Source organism: Morus notabilis, unplaced genomic scaffold (assembly GCF_000414095.1).
Source record: "Morus notabilis unplaced genomic scaffold, ASM41409v2 Scaffold61, whole genome shotgun sequence".
NCBI lineage: Eukaryota > Viridiplantae > Streptophyta > Magnoliopsida > Rosales > Moraceae > Morus > Morus notabilis.
This window is the reverse complement of record NW_010362732.1, coordinates 229,828-252,880: the sequence shown is the minus strand read 5'-3', so window position 1 is coordinate 252,880 and position 23,053 is coordinate 229,828. Positions and strand designations below refer to the sequence as shown.

The 23,053-nt window shown below is 41.7% G+C and overlaps 1 protein-coding gene across 1 annotated transcript; it reads right to left on the bottom strand.

The window, feature by feature from the left end:
* Nucleotides 1-148: 148 nt before the first annotated feature.
* LOC21396390 (3-hydroxyisobutyryl-CoA hydrolase-like protein 2, mitochondrial) lies at nt 149-18,049 on the bottom strand. Its single transcript, XM_024168592.1, has 14 exons — nt 17,762-18,049; nt 17,559-17,639; nt 17,401-17,469; nt 17,191-17,254; nt 16,966-17,045; nt 3,099-3,182; nt 2,569-2,653; nt 2,175-2,260; nt 1,902-2,023; nt 1,536-1,596; nt 1,057-1,155; nt 861-962; nt 727-768; nt 149-613 (listed from the first exon to the last, which is right to left on the bottom strand). Exons 1-14 carry the CDS (start codon nt 17,879-17,881, stop codon nt 497-499), a joined length of 1,212 nt encoding a protein of 403 aa, XP_024024360.1. The 5' UTR covers nt 17,882-18,049; the 3' UTR covers nt 149-496.
* Nucleotides 18,050-23,053: the final 5,004 nt, after the last annotated feature.

The following is a 23,053-nucleotide window of genomic DNA, read 5'->3' as shown; positions in this document are numbered from 1 at the left end:
CAGCGATGACCTAAAAGGCTAAAACACGACTTAGGGAAATGACAATAAAACAAAAACGACAAAAGCATACAGAGGGCGACGGCACTGTAAAAACGACAGTAATGAACAAATACTTCACAAATTTGTCTAAAGAGCAAATATCTTTCAGGTCATTGAGCAAATGCGTTGGGGTAAAAAAATAATCAATACATGTAAACAAAATTGAATATTCAGTATTACAATTTCTGATAAAACTAGTCGCACTAAGAGTACTAATATTCCCAAATCCACAACATGGGAATAAAAACACAGTTTCTGTTATTCAAGCTGTCGATGCTCAGTCGTTTGCAAATGTGTAAAAAGAGTCCTTCGCAAGAACAGACTTAGCACGAGTTTTCCTAATAATTAGGAATTCCTCTCTCAAAAAGAATATTCAGCACCCAATCCATCAACTTTATCATCAGTTGAGACGCAGCTCCACAAGTAGATTGTTCTTGTTCTTTGGTTCTGATCAGTTTCAGTATGGCTCTCTCGATGCTGTGGGCAGTTCCAGTTCAGACTCAACTTCAGGACGCGGCGAGAAATAGCAGTTCACCATGTCTTCGGACACGTCCCCTAAACTTGGAGGATCCCACTGAATATTTGGATGAAAGAGAAGTCATTCATTTCATAAGATTGTTCTTGAGCTCCGGAAAAGAATTTTAAGAGTAGAGCAATTACATGACAAGAAATAGGTAGGTTCCATACCTTTGGAGCAAAGTCCTTGTCTACAAATCTTGCACGAACACCCTGTTGTTAACACATGAGCACGATGCCAAAAGTTAAAAAAAACTCAATTCGAAGATTTCCTTGCGTGCAAAGTTGGAAACAAAAACTCATACCTCACAGAAATCATTGGAGACGTCTTTGGAAATCGCGGTAAGGGATACTCGGTACTCACGGACCAAACATTGATCAAGACTTTCAAATCTACCTTCGCGTATCTAAATGCAAAAGGAAAGGCCAAGGGTTAGAGGAAGATAAGTGCCAAAATGAAAAATGATAATATTTAACCGGCCAGGGAGAGAGGTAACGGACAGATTGCAGAATAACTTTCAAGGATAGAGGAGAAGCTTCTCTTAATTTCTTGAGGGTTATTTTGCACCACTCATCATAGGACTCCGATGCGTCCTTCTCCTGAGCAATTAATTTGTTTTGTTAGTTTTAAAACGCATCAAAATATTCATTACTGTTTTATTGGTTTTTATCAATAAAATTGTTTAAAAAAATAAAAATAAAAATAAAAATAAAACGCATCCAAAGATAATAAAAAAATGAGTTCCTTTTTGGACTACAAGATGATATCTTTGAACAGTATTATGGTAGTGAACTCCGACTCCTTAGAAATCAAATCATCCATTATATTCATTGCCATAACCAGATATTATTCACGCCTTAAAAATGGTTATCAACAAAAACCTAAACCCATAAATATTATCCTTCTTTTTGGTGTTTTTTTATGTAAACAATATTTAATTTAATGCTCACAACAGAAACATATGCAGTATGGTGCTTACCAAAGCATCAAATATTTCCTCCACCGTGTCATGGCTAAAACATCTGTCAATGGTGTCAATCCTAAGACATCATGGAGAAATATATGGAAAGCACCACTGTCAGCTTAGAGCTAAGACCAATAAAGATTGGAAACTCATGCATCGGATAAAATAGAACCAAATCTTCATCATTGTTCCCTAAGCTCAGATTTTCCATTACTATTGTGCACATAACCGCAGAACTCTGCGTGTACAGAAAGTCATTGACTACACAAATAACAACAGCAACTAGTTGTTTATTCAATTAAAACAAGTAAACAACAGAGGAAAATGGACATGAAACAGGCAAGAAATGTTAAAGAGTAAGAAACAGTTATAGAAATTTACCTAGAGAGAACACTCGTCTTTTCTGGATAAACAATGTCGCCATATTGTGCAAGAGATGATTCTATCAAAGAGGGATCGTCTGTGTGCAAATTACTCAAGCGTTCTTCAATCCAACTTAGTTTCTGAAAGAGTGAGTTGTCACAATCAATTCACCTTAGGATAGGAAACAAAGCAGTAGAAAAGTAGAAGATTACGCTGTGGGAAAAAAAAAAAAAAAACAAAAAAACAAAAACAAAACTTTTAATGTGAAGGCTAATGTGCAAAAGAACTAACTTCACTAAGTGTGTAGTGTGTAGCAAGGCGACAGGCAATCATTTCTACACCATCCAGCTTGTCTCCTGTAAGAGCCAAGTATTCCCCTGCAATAAAAAACACATAGATCACACGAATTGGAATCAAAATTGTAAAAGATAGAAAATTGCTCATCAATTTTTATACCCCTTTCAAATAACACAAAACAGAAATAAAAAATACTGTCAAATAATGTCTTCACTGCGCTGAGATTCTTGATATAATTAGTAATGCAATGTATGAATTTATCATGTTTCCAAATTTCAAAAGTAGCTATTGTATAAGAAAAAACACCAAAGTTTCCCATTTATGAAGGAGCCTAAATGTGTCAGGGAAAAATACAGCCTAAAAGCAAACGGCACAAATGTTATGTCACCTAAGTAGCCAGGTAGACGAGAAAGATAAAAGGACGCCCCCGCATCAGGATGGAAACCCATTTGAGCCTCAGGATGGGAAAAAGCCTGCACATTTTTGCACAGATCTATGAATTGACTTGAGTAACAGTACTTAACACAAAATGAAAGCAAGCAAGTTCATGCTCTGAGCAAGATGCGCGGGTAAGAAAAAATTCCACAGATGTTTTCTAGTTTATGGGAAATTGTCTCACCAAGAGATTCAAACAGCCTAGTTTATAGATTCTCGTGGTGTTCATAAAGACTCTTACTATTCCAAATTAATAAATTTAAAGAGAGTCCAAAATTACTAGAGATCAACTTGTGTCATAGTATCTCGAAAATAAATAAACAAATAGATGAAAAGAGTATCACACCACCACATAAAAAATTGAGCTTTTCATTCACATAATTCACCATCAGGTTAAATACCTTTGTTCCTCAAGAATATAAGAAAGACATAAACAACACAAAATCTGGTGAACTAATTTAAGTAAGAGAAAAATTAACGTACAGTTTTATCAGTCACCAAACTGAACCTTCCCGGGAGTGCAATTCCAGCCCCAGCTCCCATAGTGATGCCATCCAAGATAGCAACCTGTATAAATTTTGATATAGTGATCATTAAAGAACAAATTAAAATTCCTGACTGATGAAGTAAAATCCTGCTCTACAACATAACATGCTTAATATTTATCCGAATAGAACTATTGCTAACTGTGGTGAATTGACAAAGAAAAGCTGAAATGAAAACTTCTTATTTTCATTCATACTGAATACTTTTCACGGCATACACTGCATACATATATACATCAACCCTAGCAACCCTACCACTAAGTTTGTATCCTATCAAATTAGGAAACTATCTCTAATTCTAAGGAAATAATCCATCAAACTAATTGCCTAAAATCACCTAGCTATACACGGTTTTCTAGCTTGTATTCCAGCTATATACAGTTTTTTCCACACTCCCCCTCAAGCTGGTGAATAGGCATTTTCCATTCCCAGCTTGGATACAATAGTTTGAAAAACTGAGCTATTCAGCCCTTTGGTAAGGACATCAGCAAGTTGTCCATGTGTAGACACATAAGGCATACAAATCAGCCCACTTTCTAACTTCTCCTTAATAAAGTTTTTGTCAATTTCAATGTGTTTGGTCCGGTCATGTTGTACTGGGTTGTGAGCTATGCTGATCGCAGATTTGTTGTCACAGTAAAGTCTCATAGGGCCATCCCACTTGATCTTCAAATCTTCAAGAATAATCTTCAACCAAAGTAGTTCACACACTCCTTGAGCCATGGCTCGGAATTCAGCCTCTGCACTCGATTGAGTTACCACGCTTTGTTTTTTACTTTTCCATGTTATAAGATTCCCCCCAAGAAAGGTGTAGTATCCTGATGTTGATCTTCTGTTAACAATTGACCCAGCGTAATCGACATCAGTGTATGCTTCAAGAACTAACCCTCCATTTCTTTTGAACAAGATACCTTTTCTCGGCGTTCCCTTCAGGTACTGTAGAACTCGATAGGCTGCTTATAGATGGACTTCCTTTGGACTATGCATAAACTGGCTAATTACACTCACTACATATGCGATATCTGGTCGTGTGTGAGACAAGTAAATGAGTCTTCCCACCAAATGTTGATACATTTCCCTATTTACTGTGGCATCTTCCTCTGCTTTCCTAAGTTTTAAATTCGGGTCCATAGGGGTGCTCGCTGGTTTGCATGTTGTCTTACCAGTTTCCTTGAGAAGATCTGTGACGTACTTCTGTTGAGAAATGAAGATTCCCTGCTTCAAGTGAGCAACCTCAATACCAAGAAAATACTTCAACCTTCCTAATGCTTTAATCTCAAACTCCTTAGCCAAATGCTGACTTAAGACCTGCTTCTCCTTAGAATCATCTCCTGTCAATATTATGTCATCAACATACACTAAAAGAGCTGTAACTCCCCCTGAAGTTGAATGCTTAATGAACAATGTATGATCCCCTTGGCTTTGCATGTATCCCAAAGTCAGCATAACACTTGCAAACCTCCCAAACCATGCCCGTGGTGACTGCTTAAGGCCATATAGTGCCTTCTTCAATCTACACACAGTGTGAACAGTCAAATTCTTCCCATATCCTGGTGGAACCTCCATATAAATCTCCTCCTCCAATTCCCCATGTAGGAAAGCATTTTTGACATCAAACTGCTGCAATTCCCAACCATAATTCGCTGCCAGTGACAACAATACTCGTACTGTATTCATCTTTGCCACAGGGGCAAATGTCTCCAGATAATCGATCCCATAGGTTTGAGTATACCCATTTGCTACTAACCGCGCCTTGTACCTCTCAATCGACCCATCTGCTCTATACTTCACAGTATACACCCATTTACAACCCACTGGTCTCTTTCCTTCCGGTAACTTCACTAACTCTCAAGTTTTGTTCTTCTCCAACGCCTCCATTTCCACATTCATAGCTTGTTTCCATTTTTCATTAGATACCCCGGACAAAGTGGTTGGAATGGTGATGGCATTTAGGCTTACAAGGAAGGCTCTATGAGATGGTGAGAAACTGTTAAAGGATAAGAAATGTGCAAGAGGATATAAAGGTCGATTTGTACACTCTCTAGCTCCTTTCCTAATGGCAATCGGAAGATTCTGATCATCATTATTCACAAATTCAGAATTATCTTGTAAAGGATGGTCAGAAATTGTTACCTCATTCAAAGGGTTTGAGTTGGATTCTTGGATCTGCACAGGTTCTGGAACAGCCTTCCTCCTTCTTGTGAACACGTTGCCTTTACCAAATCTTACATTTTCCAGGGTTTTTTCTTGTGGTTCATTTGGTGTTACAGGTACGAGTTCAAGTCTGGGTATGGATGCAGATATGGATTCAGGATCATGGTCAGAACAAGATGGACTGGGTGTAGCAGGTGTAGGATTATCTGACTTGGGAATTGAGGACAAATCAAGCAAAAAACTTTCCTTATCCTCTTTCAATGAACTCCCCCCCCAGAGGTTAAGGATTAGAGAAATAGGACTCTTGTTCAGTGAACGTGACATCCATCGAGACGTAGAATTTCTTTGACGGAGGATGATAGCACTTATACCCTTTCTGAGTCGAAGAATATCCTACAACGATACACTTTAGAGCCCTTGGATCTAATTTCTCCCTGTTTTGACTATGAACACGGACAAAGGAAACACACCCAAAAATTCTAGGAACAAGGTTATTTGAGGTATTCAGGTTTGGGTAAAAGGATGAGAGTATGTCCATGGGCCTTTTAGAATCTAAAATTCTCGAAGGCAAACGATTTATCAGATGAGTGGCTGTAAGGACTGCTTCCCCCCAAAAAATCTTAGGCACATTTTTTTGAAACAACAAGGCTTGGGTTTTTTCAAGAAGATCACCATTTTTCCTTTCTGCTACTCCATTTTGTTGTGGAGTGCTAACACATGACGATTCGTGTATTATTCCCTCTTTCTGAAAGAATGGAGTCAGAGTTTGATTGAAATAGTCTCTGGCATTATCCGACCTAAACTTTTTTGATTGAGACCCCAAATTGATTTTTGACCATGGAATGGAAATTTGAGAATACAGTACTAACATCAGATTTTTGTTTAAGTAGGTAAATCCATGTAACATGAGTACAGTCATCAACAAAAGAAACAAACCACCTTGCCCCAGAAACATTAAAAACAGTGGATGGACCCCAAATATCACTGTGAACAAGATAAAAAGGTAAGGAGCTTTTTTTATTACTAATCTGAAAGGGTACACGCTTGTGTTTAGCAAGTTCACACACTTCACACTGAAATCTTTCAACGTCTAAACTTTTAAACAAGAAGGGAAACATAATTTTAATAACTCTAAATGATGGATGTCCAAGTTGACAATGATGAGGAAAATTTTTTCTTTATTAGATAAGACACTCTACTATGAAGGAAGAAGGTGGACTACCCTTGATCATGTTCAACTGACTTGGTGTTTCAAGATGGTAGAGGCCGTTCCTTTCCCTAGCACATCCAATCGTCCTCCCCGAACCCTTGTCCTGAAATACACAATAATTACTGTGAAATATCACATTACAACATAAATCTTGCGTGAGTTTTTGTATAGAGATCAAGTTTGTGGACAGTTTTTAGGAATGTGAAGAACATTTCTCAAAGTCACAAATGGGCTTATTTTGACATTCCCTAAACCGGCTACACTGATTGAGGACCATTGGCTGTGGTTACTTTATTATTGCTCGGACATGGAGAGTAGGTTGAAAACACGTTGTGTGAGTGTGTCATATGGTCGGTTGTTGTGTCCGAAACATTTAAACTAATGGTGGAAGGAAACTCACCTGAATATGCCAAGGAACAAGTACATGGAGTTTCTTCAGTCTTACCAAGATTGCTGATGAGTGATCTAAATTTCTCAATCTCCTCTTGGTTGAGACTGCTCAACTCCTTTGATGTTGATTCTGCTTGAGGAGTCGCAGCAATATGGGCTTGTCCTTTGCTTCGTGGCTGATTCCCTTTCTGTCCCCATTCACAGCTTGGTGGCTTTCCAGGAAGCTTCCAACATGTATCACGGGTATGATGGACTTCTTGCAACAAGTGCACCAAAAATTATCACGGTTTTGGAACTTTGGCTGGCTGTTTTTTTCTCCTTCAGGTGCTGTACCTCTCTCCATGTTTGTTATTACTAGTAGCCACCACAGGCGAACTATCATTGGTTTCTGGTTCAAGCATCAGCCCCCTTCTGCTCTCTTCACTCCTAATTAGAGCCACTACTTCATTAAAACCTGGAACCTCCGGCTTCCCAAGAATCTGTATTCTTACTAGATCAAATTCTGGGTTTAGTCCAACCAGAAAATCATAGACCCTGTCTTGTTCAATAAATTCCTTTAAGATAGCTGCATCCTCGGGGCATTTAGTTTTAATAACTCGGTAATGATCCAACTCCATCCATAAGGTTTTCAATTGGTTTGCGTATTCAGTGACAGTCTTCTTACCTTGTTTTGCCGCTATAGTTTTCACCTTAACTTCGTATACTTGGGCTGCGTCCCTAGCTTTGGAATAAGTCTGTTGAATAGCATCCCATATGTCCTTGGCGGTAACCAAAAACATGCAGGTATCGCTGATTTCAGGAATCAGGGAACTCCACAACCACGCTATGATCATAGAGTCTTCTTCATCCCATGCTTCAAACTTCGGATCATCTGGTTTAGGACCCGTTCCCAAAAGATTGCTAATCTTTCCTCTTCCTTTCAACACCGTACGGATGAGTTGTGACCACTTAAGGTAATTTGATCCATCTAGTTTGTACGCTGCCTGAATGTTCTGCAATTCTTCAGGTTGTTGAGGCCTGATTATCTCCTCTGACTGGACAGCCTTAGTCTTCCTTGTTTCTGACATGTTGGATTCCAGCGAGAGAATAGATGGCAGCAAGAGAATGGATAGGACAGACAGCAAGATGATGGACTCACAGACACGGTGGGAATTGTTGGATAAAGACTGATTAACAAACAAAGCAAGAACCGGCAATAAAGGCCGACAAAGGGGTGCTAATCAGAAAAGAGTGTTGATCAGGAAAGAAAAAACTCCAGCAATGAAGGCCAAGAAGCTTCGGCAATGAAGGCCAAGCACAGATTTCAATCCCAGAGATTCGAGCCTAAGGCTCTGATACCATGTGGTGAATTGACAAAGAGAAGCTGAAATGAAAACTTCTTATTTTCATTCATAATGAATACTTTTCCCGGCATACACTGCATACATATATACATCAACCCTAGCAACCCTACCATTAAGTCTGTATCTTATCAAATTAGGAAACTAACAAATTAGGAAACTATCTCTAATTCTAAGGAAATAATCCATCAAACTAATTGCCTAAAATCACCTAGCTGTACACGGTTTTCCAGCCTGTAGCTATATACTGTTTTTTCCACAACCATAACCAAATCAGATCTTATCCCATTATGCTAACATCATAAGGAAATTATGGAGCTCTGATCACCGAAAACAACTCTAACATGGCTGCCATGTTAGTAGGAAAACTAGGGGAATATATAACTCCTTACATGTCACACTTCAAAATTTTTATTTTAAAAGTACAAAAAGTCGCCACTTCCTCAATATCTTTCAACTGAATTCAAATATATTCTAATAACGAATATAGTCAAAGCAGTGTCTATCAACTGGTCAGTGAATTTGTTAACGACCCCCGCCTCCGCGACTCCTCAACCACGGCCTCACCGGTTCCTAGCTATGTTGACAGAAAAAAAGGCGCGAGATGGATACAAAGTAATAGAGAAATCTCAAAGAGAATTAAATTGGTATTGCATAACCCATCCGATCTTCTTACAAGCCTTTATAGGCTGACAGACTCTCCTTCCCAAATTGGAATCCTAATTCGGTTATAACCGTTTCTAGGGATGCGGAATGGAACACAGAAATAGCAACAATTGGGACTTCACCCCCTCTCGGGCGAATTTGTAACTAGGAAAGAAAAGGAAAGGACTAAATAACAAATAACAAATAACAAAAAGACTAAACCACCCTTGGCCACTATAGGACCCTTAACATTGCCTCCCTCTTCGAAGAAATTCCTTGTCCTCAAGGAATGGGAAAATTGGGATAGTGAACCTGCACCATTTCCTTTGTTTCCCATGAAGTCTCTGCTTTGGTGCTTCCTTTCCAGCGGATCATCAGTTCTTCTCTGTCAGCCATCATTCGAGTGGCTAAAATTTCCACGGGTTCTTGTGCTGAAGTGAGCTCCTAGTGTGGAGATCGGTTAATTCCTACTGCTTGATGCCCCACTTTCTTCCTGAGCAGAGACACATGGAACACAGGGTGCACCTTGCTTCCCGGTGCACCAGTTGATTTTTCTCCAAAATCTCAAATACCATGTCCAAGTGGTGCCAATGCTCTTCCATGCTCGGGCTATAGACTAATATATCGTCAAAGAACACTAAGACGTACTTCCTCAACACCTCTTTGAACACTTCATTCATGAGACTCTGAAATGTCGAAGGAGCGTTGGTTAGACCGAACAGCATGACCATGAACTCATAATGACCGTGGTGGGTACAAAAAGCCATTTTCTCCACATCGGTCTCCGCCATTCGAATTTGATGGTACCCAGATCGTAAGTCTAGCTTTGTGACTACTCTCGCCCCATTAAGCTCATCTAGTAGTTCATCTATCACGGGAATGGGAAACCTATCCCTCATGGTGATTTTATTCAATCCCCTATAGTCTACACAAAAACGCCAAGTCCCATCATGCTTCTTGACCAACAACACAGGGGATATGAGTATGGGCTTCGACTCACCTGAATTATTTTCTATTTGAGCATGTCCTCCACCATCCTCTCAATCTCCTGCTTCTAGTAGTGAGGATAGCAGTAAGGCCTAAGGCTCTCGGGTCCACTTCCAGGAAGCAATGGAATTCGATGGTCTTGCCTCTTTCGTGGGGGCAATCTCCAAAGTTCCCCAAACACAGTCGGCAATCTCTTGACCCAAGGCTCCCATTCCTCCCCATCCTTTCCATCCTCCCCCATTTCCTCCATTAATCTGATCTGCAACAGCATCCCTGTCCCTGTACTTTTCTTCAAGGTCTTGTTCATCGTCCTCACCCCCACATGTTTGGCTTCGGCTTGTCCCAATCCAACCAGCCGTATCTCCAATCCATCCACCGTAAATCCCATCTCCATACTACCAAAATTCCACACTATAGGTCCCAAAGTTCTCAGCCATTGAGCCCCCAATACTGCATCACACCCTTCTAGCTCAATTAAGTAAAAATCAATTAAGAACTGAGAGTTTTGTAAGTTAAGTGTTACCTCTCTATTTGCCACCACGACCCGCAAGGATGAATTTTCCTCGACGTGGAGTCCCGCCATTCTCGCCAAAGGCCCGCGTAAGAAGTTGTGGGTTGACCCTAAGTCGATGAGGACCGTGATGGGAATTTTCCCAATCCTAGCGGCAACTCGCATAGTCTGCGGGGTTGACATTCCCACCAAGGAATTCAGGAATATCTCCGGCTTCTCCCCCGAGTCTTCCTCTAAATTTTCTTCGACCATTGGCTCGCCCGGACCCTCCTCTTCAATCTTAATCCAAGTATTTAGGTTAGGGCTACCCCTGGAAAATGGGTTGGGCTTGTAGTCATTAGCCCATTTCTTTCCCTCATGATGTTTCCCCTCATAGATTCAAGCCAAGGAAATGGCAGAGGAATGTGTAGGCCCACAAGTGTTCATTGAGCCCACTGATGAAACATGATGTCTCCTGTTTCTCCGTCAATGCCCCAGCCTTGCCCAGCGGCTGCTCAAATCGGCTTTTGATAATCCCTCACCGTTGAAGTCTGTTTGAGTTTACACAGCTCGCCAAACCCATCTTCGTACGGGCCTGTATCAAAGCGTAATAAAGGTATTTGGGAGGAAAGATGAAATTTCTTTATTTCACATATTCACTGATTTACACACATTCTTTCTCTTTAAATAGAGAAGAATTGAGAACCCTAATCACCCAAGGTGAGATCCCAGTGATTCTCTCCTAAAATTGAAAAGGAAACATAATTCTAATTGTCCTAGAACATACCTAGGCCTCGTTCATTTCGCTTATTCGAGTTTAGAATTTGAGTTTTGCTACAATAAAAAGCTCTCACAAATAGTCACATCTAACTTTTTTGCTACAGTAAAAAGCTCCCACATAAAATCACATCTCAACTCAAATTAAAAACTCAAATCAACGAACTAAACGAGCCCCTAATATAATTCTAGAAATCAAGAAACTAATGCACACTAAATCAAATAAGGAAAGTAACCAGATTCCTCTCCAAACACTTAGATTTTTCCACACGTAACAACTACTCAGATTTGAACTTCTGCCAACTCAACTATTCCTTAAACGCCTTCTTCCTTTGGATCCAGATCTGAGCGTCCCCCTCTAGGTGATATGAAGCTATCCGCACCTGCTTCGTTTTCACCGTGCCATGAACTCGAAATAGTGCTCCACCCGGCACAACCAAATCGTGGGATCATCTTGTCCATCATACCATGGAAAGTCTAGTCTCACCGGTTTTGCCTAAACCACTCCCATCGAAATCTCCCCGACGGTTCCCGGTCGGGCCTCCCACTGCTTGGACGCAGAAGCCTCATCCCGAGCGTGCATCATCTGGAAGAAATCGGTCATCTGCTTCAACATCTTCTCTTGCCCCATTCTAAGAGAGGCGACCTGCTGCTCAAGGCGCTGGAAACGTTGGTCGTCGGCCATGTCTGGCTCTGATACCAGGTTGTTATCGACCCCCGCCTCCGTGACTCCTCGACCACGGCCTCGCCGGTTCCTAGCTATGTTGACAGAAGAAAAGGCGCGAGATGGATACAAAGTAACAGAGAAATCTCAAAGAGAATGAAATTGGTATTGCATAACCCATCCGATCTTCTTACAAGCCTTTATAGGCTGACAGACTCTCCTTCCCAAATTGGAATCCTAATTTGGTTATAACCGTTTCTAGGGATGTGTAATGGAAAATAGAAATAGCAACAATTGGGACTTCACCCCCTCTCAGGCGAATCTGTAACTAGGAAAGAAAAGGAAATGACTAAAGAACAAATAACAAAAAGACTAAACCACCCTTGGCCACTATAGGACCCTTAACATTGCCTCCCTCTCCGAAGAAATTCCTTGTCCTCAAGAATGGGAAAATTGGGATAGTGAACCTGCACCATTTCCTTTGTTTCCCATGAAGCCTCTGCTTTGGTGCTTCCTTTCCAGCGGATCAGCAGTTCTTCTCTGTCAGCCATCATTCGAGTGGCTAAAATTTCCGCGGGTTCCTGTGCTAAAGTGAGCTCCCAGTGTAGAGGTCGGTCAGTTCCTACTGCTTGATCCCCCACTTTCTTCCTGAGTAGAGAAACATGGAACACAGGGTGCACCCTACTTCCCGGAGGCAGCTCCAGTCGATATGCCGCGACCCTAATTCTTTCGAGCACTCGATAAGGAAGTACCGAGGCGAAAGCTTATGGTTCTTACGGTGTAGTACCGAGCGTTGCCGATAGTTTTGTAGCCAGAGATATACCCAATCTCCCACCTCAAACTCCCTGTCAGTGTGTTTCTTGTCATAAACCTGTTTCATGCGGTTTTGGGCAGCAGCCAGATTGGTGTGCAGCAGTTCTATAACCTGGTCTCGCGCATGCAAAGTCTCCTCGACCTCTGTTGTCTTAGCCATTCCCGGGACATAACTCAAAAGGTTAGAAGGGGTTCTTCCATAAACTGCTTCAAACGGGGTGGTCTTAGTGGCGGAATGCCAACTGGTATTATAACAATATTCAGCCCAAGGTATCCAACGTACCCAGTCCTTAGGCTTAGCCCCCGTGAGACACCGCAAATACATCTCAATGGTCCTATTTACAACTTCTGTTTGGCCATCGCTCTAAGGGTGGTAAGCGGACGAAAAATTAAAGCTGGTACCTTGGAGATGGAACAACTCCGTCCAAAAATGACTGGTGAAAGTGGGGTCTCGATCACAAACGATTAACTGCGACATTCCATGGAGGCGAAAGATTTGCTCGAAAAACAATTGGGCCACCGTTTCTGCTTTGTACGGATGAGCCATGGGCAAGAAATGGCCATATTTGGATCATCTATCCACCACCACCAAGAGGACGGATTTCCCTTGGGACCTTGGAAGCCCCACTAAAAATCCATTGAAATGTCTGACCATACTCGGGTTGGAAGGCAAAGGTTGCAATAACCCACTTGGTGACTATATTGGTCATACTTGTTTCTCTGACAAATATCACATTGGCGAATCCACTCCTTCACTCTTGCCTTCATGTGCTACCAATGAAAAAACATTCCTTGATACGCGTCACTGTTTTGTAAAATCCCTCATGCCCAAAATCATGGTTTTGCTTTAGAATAACCTGAACAAAGTCAGAGTCCTCAGGCAGATATATCATTTCCTTGTAAAACAGAACTCCCCTCTTAACCGACTAAGGTGTCCCCAATTCCCCACGCTCGGCTCTCAACCTCAAGTCCTTGACCTTTGCACTTGTCTCATTGAGCTCCACGACCGAATCCCACCAACTTGGACTAGGAAGTGTTATTACACATACCATAGCCGTCTCTCCCTTACGTGACAGCCCATCCGCCACTAGGTTGTGCCTCCCCTGCTTGAACTCTATAGTAAAATCATATCCCATCAGTCTGATAATCCATCTTTGCTGCATTTCCGGGGTGACTTGTTGTTCTAACAAAAACTTGAGGCTCTTGTGGTCCGTTCGGACTTTGAAACACCGACCAAGCAAATAATGCCTCCAATGTTGTACAGCCAGTGCTAAAGCCATTAGCTCTTTTTCATAGGCTGAGAGGAATATGTTTTTTCCTTTGAGTGCAGTGCTGAAAAAGGCAAGGGGTCGCTCTCTCTGCATTAGAACAGCCCCCACCCCATACTTAGATGCATCGCACTCCACCACAAACTCTTGGTCAAAATCAGGTAGGGCCAACACAGGTGCTTCGGTCATAGCCCTCTTCAACCTCTCAAATGCCGCATTCGCTTCGCCTCCCTAACTGTAAGCCCCTTTCTTGAGTAATTCCGTCAGAGGTCTAGCTATCTGCCCATAACCCGCAATGAATTTGCGGTAATACCCGGTTAGCCCCAAGAATCCCCGCAATTCCTTCACATTCTTGGGTTGGGGCCACGTTTTCATTGCCTCTATCTTCATAGGGTCGGCCTTTACTCCCCCTACACATATAATGTGACCAAGATAATGAACTTCACTCTTTACCAAAGAGCACTTCTCCTTCTTGCCGACTAGTTGATTTTTCTCCAAAATCTCAAATACCATCTCCAAGTGGTGCCGATGCTCTTCCATGCTCGGGCTATAGACTAATATATCGTCAAAGAACACTAAGACGTACTTCCTCAACACCTCTTTTGAACACTTCATTCATGAGACTCTGAAATGTCGAAAGAGCGTTCGTTAGACCGAACGGCATGACCATGAACTCATAATGGCCGTGGTGGGTACGGAAAGCCGTTTTCTCCACATCGGTCTCCGCCATTCGGATTTGATGGTACCTGGATCGTAAGTGTAGCTTTGTGAATACTCTCGCCCCATTAAGCTCGTCTAGTAGTTCTTCTATCACGGGAATGGGAAACCTATCCCTCACGGTGATTTTATTCAATCCCCTATAGTCTACACAAAAACGCCAAGTCCCATCATGCTTCTTGACCAACAACACAGGGGATGACTATGGGCTTCAACTCACCTGAATTATTTTCTGTTTGAGCATGTCCTCCACCATTCTCTCAATCTCATGCTTCTGGTAGTGAGGATAGCTCACGGGTCCACTTCCCAGAAGCAATGAAATTCGATGGTCTTGCCTTCTTCGTGGGGGCAATCTCCAAAGTTCCCCAAACACCGTCAGGTATCTCTTGACCCAAGGCTCCCATTCCTCCCCATCCTTTCCATCCTCCCCCGTTTCCTCCATTAATCTGATCTACAACAGCATCCCTGTCCCTATACTTTTCTTCAAGGTCTTGTTCATCGTCCTCACCCCCACCTGTTTGGCTTCGGCTTGTCCTAGTCCATCCAGCAGTATCTCCAATCCATCCACCGTAAATCCCAACTCCATAATACCAAAATTCCACACTATAGGTCCCAAAATCCTCAGCCATTGAGCCCCCAATACCGCATCACACCCTTTTAGCTCAATTAAGTAAAAATCAATTAAGAACTGAGAGTTTTGTAAGTTAAGTGTTACCTCTCTATTTGCCACCACGACCCGCAAGGATGAATTTTCCTCGACGTGGAGTCCCGCCATTCTCGCCAAAGGCCCGCGTACGAAGTTGTGGGTCGACCCTGAGTCGATGAGGACCGTGATGGGAATTTTCCCAATCCTAGCGGCAACTCGCATAGTCTGCGGGGTTGACATTCCCACCAAGGAATTCAGGAATATCTCCGGCTTCTCCCCTGAGTCTTCCTCTAAATTTTCTTCGACCATTGGCTCGCCCAGACCCTCCTCTTCAATCTCAATCCAAAACAGTCGTTTGCATACGTGATTGAAGGTGGTAGCGCTCGTCACAGTGGAAACAAAGCCCTTGTTCTCTTCTCTTCTGAAGTTCCATTGGAGTAAACTGCCGAATTGGGACCTCCGGTTTAGAGTGCGCCTTGCTCTCCCCCTTAGAATTCCGAGTATTTAGGTTAGGGCTACCCCTGGAAAATGGGTTGGGCTTGTAGTCATTAGCCCATTTCTTTCCCTCATGATTCGGGCCAAGGAAATGGCAGAGGAATGTGTAGTTGGGTTTTGGCCCCGCACGTCAGCCCGCAGGTGTTCCTTGAGCCCACTGATGAAACAGGTTGTCTCCTGTTTGTCCGTCAATGCCCTAGCCTTGCCCAGCAGCCGCTCAAATCGGCTTTGATAATCCCTCACTGTTGAAGTCTGAGTTTACACAGCTTGCCAAACCCATCTTCGTATGGGGCTGTACCAAAGCGTAACATCAACTCCGATTTGAACTCCTCCCAGCTTAACTGTTCCTTGAGCGCCTTCTTCCTCTGGATCCAGATCTGAGCGTCCCCCTCTAGGTGATATGAAGCTATCCGCACCTACTCAGTTTTCACCGTGCCCTGAAACTCGAAATATTGTTCCGCCCAGCACAACCAAATCGTGGGATCATCTTGTCCATCATACCGTGGAAAGTCTAATCTCACCGGTTTTGCCTGAACCACTCCCATTGACATCTCCCCGACGGTTCTCGGTTGGGCCTCCCACTGATTGGACGCATAAGCCTCATCCCGAACGTGCATCATCTGGAAGAAATTGGTCATCTGCTTCAACATCTTCTCTTGCCCCATGCTAAGAGAGGCGACCTGCTGCTCAAGGCGCTGGAAACGTTGGTCGTCGGCCATGTCCGGCTCTGATACCAGGTTGTTATCGACCCCTGCCTCCGCGACTCCTCGACCACAGCCTCACCGGTTCCTAGCTATGTTGACAGAAGAAAAGGCGCAAGATGGATACAAAGTAACAGAGAAATCTCAAAGAGAATGAAATTGGTATTGCATAACCCATCAGATCTTCTTACAAGCCTTTATAGGCTGACAGACTCTCCTTTCCAAATTGGAATCCTAATTCGGTTATAACCATTTCTAGGGATGCGGAATGGAAAACAGAAATAGCAACAATTGGGACTTCACCCCCTCTCGGGCGAATCTGTAACAAGGAAAGAAAAGGAAAAGACTAAATAACAAATAACAAAAAGACTAAACCACCCTTGACCACTATAGGACCCTTAACAGAATTAATAACTATAACAAAGACATAATCTCAGGATCTAAATTATCTCACCATAATGTTTACGCACAAATGAAGGATAACATCTCGAAAAGTATAAACACTCACATGTGGCTTTAAATATGTTCCCTGGAGATAGACAAATTTATACAATGTCTCGAAGAACATTTTACATTCCTCAATGTCCCCTGCAAGTTATTATCATTTTCAAAGATATTAAAAACAGCACTGAAATGCTGAATCTAGTTAGTAAAACAAGATAAAAAAGGGAAAAAAAAAAAAAAAAAAAAAAAAAAAAAAAAAAAAAAAACCCATAGTTGAAGCAAAACCCACCTTCATTAAGTAGATGATATAGTGAAACAGCATCTCCACCGGAACAAAAAGCCCTGCCACTACCCTTTTAAAAGAATCAATACACACCAGCTCAGGCACCAAAGGCAACCAAATATTCAAAACTACAATCAATTATTTCAAATTAAGCAGGCAATTTTGTTCTTGTTTGCTATTTTAATAAGAAGTATAACTTAGTTCCTCCACAAATACCTTCATCAAGACAAAACCAATATCTGGGTTTTCTTCCCACGATTCATACAGTCTCGTCAGCCGAGCTGCCTATAAACCAAAAGCAACTTCAATTTAACAAATCGAAAATTGCAAACAAAACAAACTGATTTCATTGATTACATGAGAAAGAAACGAACCATTGCTGTATTGAGAGCATTCAGAGAAGACGGCCTATTGAGTATGGCTGCTCTCGATTTAGCTCTTCCTTCAACCAAAACCTGAATTACATTTTAAACAAGCAAACAATACAAGTAATGAGGAAAAGAACAACTAAAAACAAAAAAGTGAATTACTTAGAAATGGAATAATTGCAGAGATGAAGATGAAGAGAAAGAAAGACCAGGTTTTGAAGATCGTAGTTTTGGGCATAGTTTGGCTGGGCAGAAAAGCCTCGGGAAAGAGAGGTGAGACTCTGAGACCAGCATTTTCCCGCTCTTGCCAAAGCTTTTACCCTCTGCATCTCTCTGATTCTCAGCACCACAGCGCCACTTTCAGTTCTCGAACCAAAAACCTTTGAGAAACCCTGAAACCTGAAAATGGTGATTCTTATTTCGTCTTGTCAGTACTCCGTTTCTTGCCTTTTTGGTCTCACACTTCCTTCAAAACCGAATCGGTGACTTGTGAAATGGGCCGGACCTTATGGGCCAAGACAGGCCCTTGTTAGGGCAAACGCTTGAGTTGGGCCTCACGAGGTTCCCTCATGAATGGGCTGAACTGAAACAAGTTTGACGAGTCCATCCCAAAAGAAACACTAGAAGCAAGGCCGTGGGTTTTTATTTTTAAGGCTGAGATTCGTCGGAGTATTCATCGTTTTCGTCGCCGGAGAAAAAGAATAACTTGAAACGAAAGGATTAGGGTTCGGAGGTGACCGGCGAGGAATTTTACTGGCTTCTGAGTCAGTCTGCTGACCAGCTCCGGGATTTGTTTATTTTATTTTTTGAAAAAATGTAAAGTCCGTTATTTGAATTCATCTCAAGAAACCGAAAAAAAAAAACAAAAAAAACAAAAAAAAAAAAAACTCCTGTTATTTCCAATAATACTTATGAACACAAAGATTGGTTCGACTAGCTTTTATCTAGTAGATTGTCAAAATTTACGGAAAAACATTTTTTAGAGAAATTAAAAATTATTTTCTCTAAAAAAATATATTTTGCAAAGTTACTCTAATAAGGCAGTGTTTGGTATGAAAATTCGTGTTATGATTCGAATCATAATTCATGACTTATTACAGTATTTTTTTTTTATAAAAACTACATGTGAAGTAAAAATAATTTTGAATCATAATTCTAAATATATGAATCAAACGTTTATTAATTCTCTCATTAATTTCCAATACAAGCCGCCGCTTTAATGACGTAAAAATGCCGCCTTTAGTTTTGTCACGGTAATTTTGTTGAATGCAAGAGGGCAAGATCCTCTAAAAAACTAAATGTAACACTAATGGCTTATTTAAAATCCGTTTTAAAATAATTTTATTTTGTATATAAAATTAAAATGAAGATATTTTTAATCTCAATCAAGTGTTTAATAATTTTTTTCAGATATTATCTTTATTATAAAAAAAATTGAAACTCTGTTTAATTTTATATTTTAAAAAATATGCAATAGTATTTTAAATACTATATAAGGCTTTCTTTTCCTTCATTTCAACTGTTCAAGGCCACACTCCCTACTCCCTAATTTCTAATCGCCTCGGCTCTGAAGCAGGCGATTCTATATATATATATATATATATATATCTCTCATTTCTGAAATTCCTCGACAAGCAATGCCCCACAGAACCAAAGTCCAAACAATATGCAGAAACTCATCTCTGCTAAAACAACACAGCTCCACAAAACCAAAGCGCGAAACCCGAAACCCAATCCAAACAATATGCAAAATCATGTCCTCCACCCCAGTAGCCGCCCTCAACCACACCGGCGCCGTGGTCACGCCAGAGATCGCCGAGCACGTCCTCGCTCACTTCCAGAACGCCGGCCTGCTCTTCCAGTGGACCGCCAAGCAGCGCGGCTACTCCCACTCCGTCCGGGCCCCCCACGCGGCGATCGAATCCCTAGCCAACATCTGACAGTACTAGCTCATGTGGGACCTGGTGAGCACTATTAGATCCAACGACACTCTTAATGTCGAGACCTTATCCGTCATCATGAGAAAATACGCCAGAGCCCGTAAAATCGACGAGCTTACGCCGTATATGATTATCGTTTACACCTTCAATGTCTTCGCAGAATTTGGTCGCGTTTAACGGAGAAAAGGAAAACGGGAAAAGAAAAACGATTATCGTTTTCAGAATGTCTAAATTTTTGAATGAAAGAAGAAAACGTTTTATTTTTGCTTTTCGTAAGATGCGGTGCCAAACTCGATCTTCAGAATTTTTTCATTTTTTAGTTATCAGAAAACGTGAAAAATGTTTTTGAAATTGTTCCAAATAGGCACTAAATTTCTCTTATCCAAAAAAAAAAATGTACATTCAAAGAGCATATTGGGTGCGTTTTGAATTGGTTCCAAAACGTTTTTGTTTTTTATATGAAAATGAAAACAAAAACGTTTTTATTTTCATTTTGAAATCATTTCTAAAGATGTATTTAGTAATTTTATTCTGAGATTGTTTTTAATTTTAAAAAAACTAAAATTGCGTTTGGTAGTTTAATTTTTAAAAACATGTAATAATATTTAAACTAATAATATATTAAATAAATATATTAAATAAACAATCAACCCATATCCTTATCTCATCAATCAACGGAGACGGATTGTCGGAGAAGATTGTGGGGGGAGGCAGAGGAATTTGGTTAATTTTTTGATTGAGTTTTTAAGAAAATGAAAATGGAAAACTGAAAACGATTTTCAATCATTTTCAGTTTTGTTGAGTTTTTAAGAATAAATCGTTTTCAGTTTTTGTTGAGTTTTTAAGAATAAAGTAAAAAACGTTTTTGTTGACGATTGTTTTTCGTCAACAAAAAACCGGCCGTGTTACCTTGAGGTTTCCCTTCGTGTTACCGACCTATGTGTTTAGTGAAAGAGTAGATACTTGCTGAATGTGAGTATTTGTTTGTTAAATGAGTTGTATGTAAACAAACAAAAGGAATTTTGTAGTGGTTCACTCTGTAAAATTAGATCTACATCCACTGTAAGTTTTGTATTTCTTTTGAGAGAGCCACAATTTACAAGTTATCACTCTCCCTTTTCCTCATGTGTTTTTATTCTCTGGCCCCTCTCTCGGTGGGGGTCTTCATACTCTTATACTGGGCTTCCTTCACCTAGTGGTTTTCTTTGATCGGTGGAAACACTCAAGTGTTCTACCTTGGTAGGCCCAGATGTAGCCCACTAATCAGCACTGTTCACTCAGCCAATTAGTCTTCTATTACGGCTCTGTAATTCTCCGTAATGCTTTTCTGTCCCCTGTGGGGCGGTTTGAGAATTTGTAATTAATGCTGACAGACGTCTTCCACTTATGCACGCAACCCGTCGTGTCTCAAAGGAACATTCCCCTCATCGCCAGCGCCATTTAGCCCAGTCGTCCTCTCCGGCGGTCCTTTCTGTAGCCGAGGAATATCCATACCTTAATTCAAGCGGCACTATTCGTCGGCGCCACAAGGGGTCGTCGTCATAATCTGGACTTTAATTCTGGGCTTTGCAGCTAATTAGGAACAAAATGTAGGCACCGAGGGTTGTGTGTTTGGCGGAGAGCAGTTATGGCCACGTGTCGTGGTGTCGTTGATCCAGGTGTCCATCACATTTTCCCACACAACAGCTACCCCCTAGGTCGAGGGCTCCCCTTTTTTTTTGGGTGGCCTCGAGCTCCAGGTTCGGTTGTCCTTTCGTGCTTCGAGTGTGGGAAACCGGTCCCGAGCCTTCATCCGCAATGATGACCTGGGTGCTTCGGAGACGCAACAGTCGCGTCGATTGGCCTGCCATAATGATGTATATCCGTGTTCCGAGAAGACAAATACAGACCATCAGATTTACATCCTCTCGGTTTCCCGCCCTTCTTCATTACCGTTAGATCCGGACAGTGATCCCTTGCCGTAGGATTTTTGAAGTTTTCATCCAGCGGTTGGGGGGTCGAGGGCGCCGTTCTTTTAAAATACTCTTCATGAACCCGAGAGCCATTTTTTCCTTCTCCAAAACTTTGAACTTTTGTCGCGTTCCCATTGAACCACTGCATTTAGCTAGAACCTCCTTTGTTGAACTTTCGACTTTACCATTCTTAACCTCCGTGGTATATTACGAAGCCGTCCCGAAAATCCTTCTTCACCGGTAAGTTTCTGGATCTTCTCTTGCTGTGCGTACTCACGGGGCTCCCCCCGTTGTGTACCTGGAATATATAAATTTTTGTGCACAAAATGAGAATATAAAAGTTAAGGAGACTTACTTCGTTGTATTCTGTCGCACTGGATGACCTGGTCTCTATGCATTTTTTATTGTCTGTGTGCCTTTGGTTTCTGGGTTCCGGGGAACCCGTGATTCCTATGAACACTTGTCGTTACCGTTCTCATATGAATGGTCGACGTCAAGTCGAGGTGTTTGAGCAGTCATCGTTTAGAGTAGTCGTCGTTTCTTCCTCTCGACGTTAGGGTTTTAACTTAGCTTCTTGTCCTTTTAATTACCAGAACAATGGCCCAAAGTTCACCCAGTCGAGAGGATTCTTCTTCTGTCGTCCGTTATGACCCCCCTCCGGTGGTGGAGATCTCATGGACTTCTTCATCCTCCGGTGTCAGCTTTGTGCTTAGGGATATTGAAGACGTCGAGGGAGGTTACGAGCCGGGCGACGACTTCGGAAGCGAATTCGGAAGCGTCGACCGGTTGGTAGACGAGGTAGTCGAGCGAATCCCCTTTACCGGGGGCAGCGTAAGTGGGGTAGCTACCGCGATGGTGGATGCCCCACTGGCTGCCACGAGCGGCGACCCAGATAGGCCTTCCTTCACGGCCGATGGTGTGGCGTCGAGGGTCCGAAATAAAGATATCATTCGGGCTGTGAAGGAGGGATGCATCGACGGGAGGTGGTTCGAGTACCTCCTTCCGGACATGCATTTTAGAACTAGCATGCCGCCGACCGGATACCTTCCGGTCCATACAAGAGCGGTAACCGCGGGGATGACACTCCCAGTTCATCCCTTCGTAAAAGATTACTGCCATTTTTATGGCATCTCCCCCGCCCAACTGGCGCTGAACTTCTGATACTGTTTTGCAGGAGCCTGGATTCTATGGCACCAGAAGTTTGACATGGAACTCCCATTGGATGAGTTTCGATTCATGTACAAGCTGTGCCATGTCGCCAAGTGTGACGGGTGGTACTTTCTGAGTGGCCACGGGAGAGCTCTGTTGGGAATGGTGTCCTAGAAGCATGAGATGTAATAGGATATTTATTATTTATTTAATAAAATAGTTTATTCATTATTTTATGTGCATATATTTATGAATATTTTGTGAATATCAATGAAAATTCCATGATTATTTATGTAACCTTAAACACTGTATATAAGTGTTATATACGAGAGGATAATGTTTAAGGATAATAATCAAAAAGTAATGTTCATAATGAATTTAATTAAAGTTCAGAATCTTTAATTAAAACATTATTAATACATGTCATTCCCATTTAGAATGGAACGGTGTTATCCGCACT

Bases quoted from the DNA above. Each gene is read 5' to 3' on its own strand.
- LOC21396390 (XM_024168592.1), bottom strand. From the start codon at position 17,881: ATGCAGAGGGTAAAAGCTTTGGCAAGAGCGGGAAAATGCTGGTCTCAG. The intron at 17,255-17,400 runs GTATTTGTGGAG...TTCTTTTAAAAG, and splicing joins TTGGTTTTGTCTTGATGAAG to GGTAGTGGCAGGGCTTTTTG. The intron at 1,156-1,535 runs GTAAGCACCATA...TTAATTGCTCAG, and splicing joins AGGAAATATTTGATGCTTTG to GAGAAGGACGCATCGGAGTC.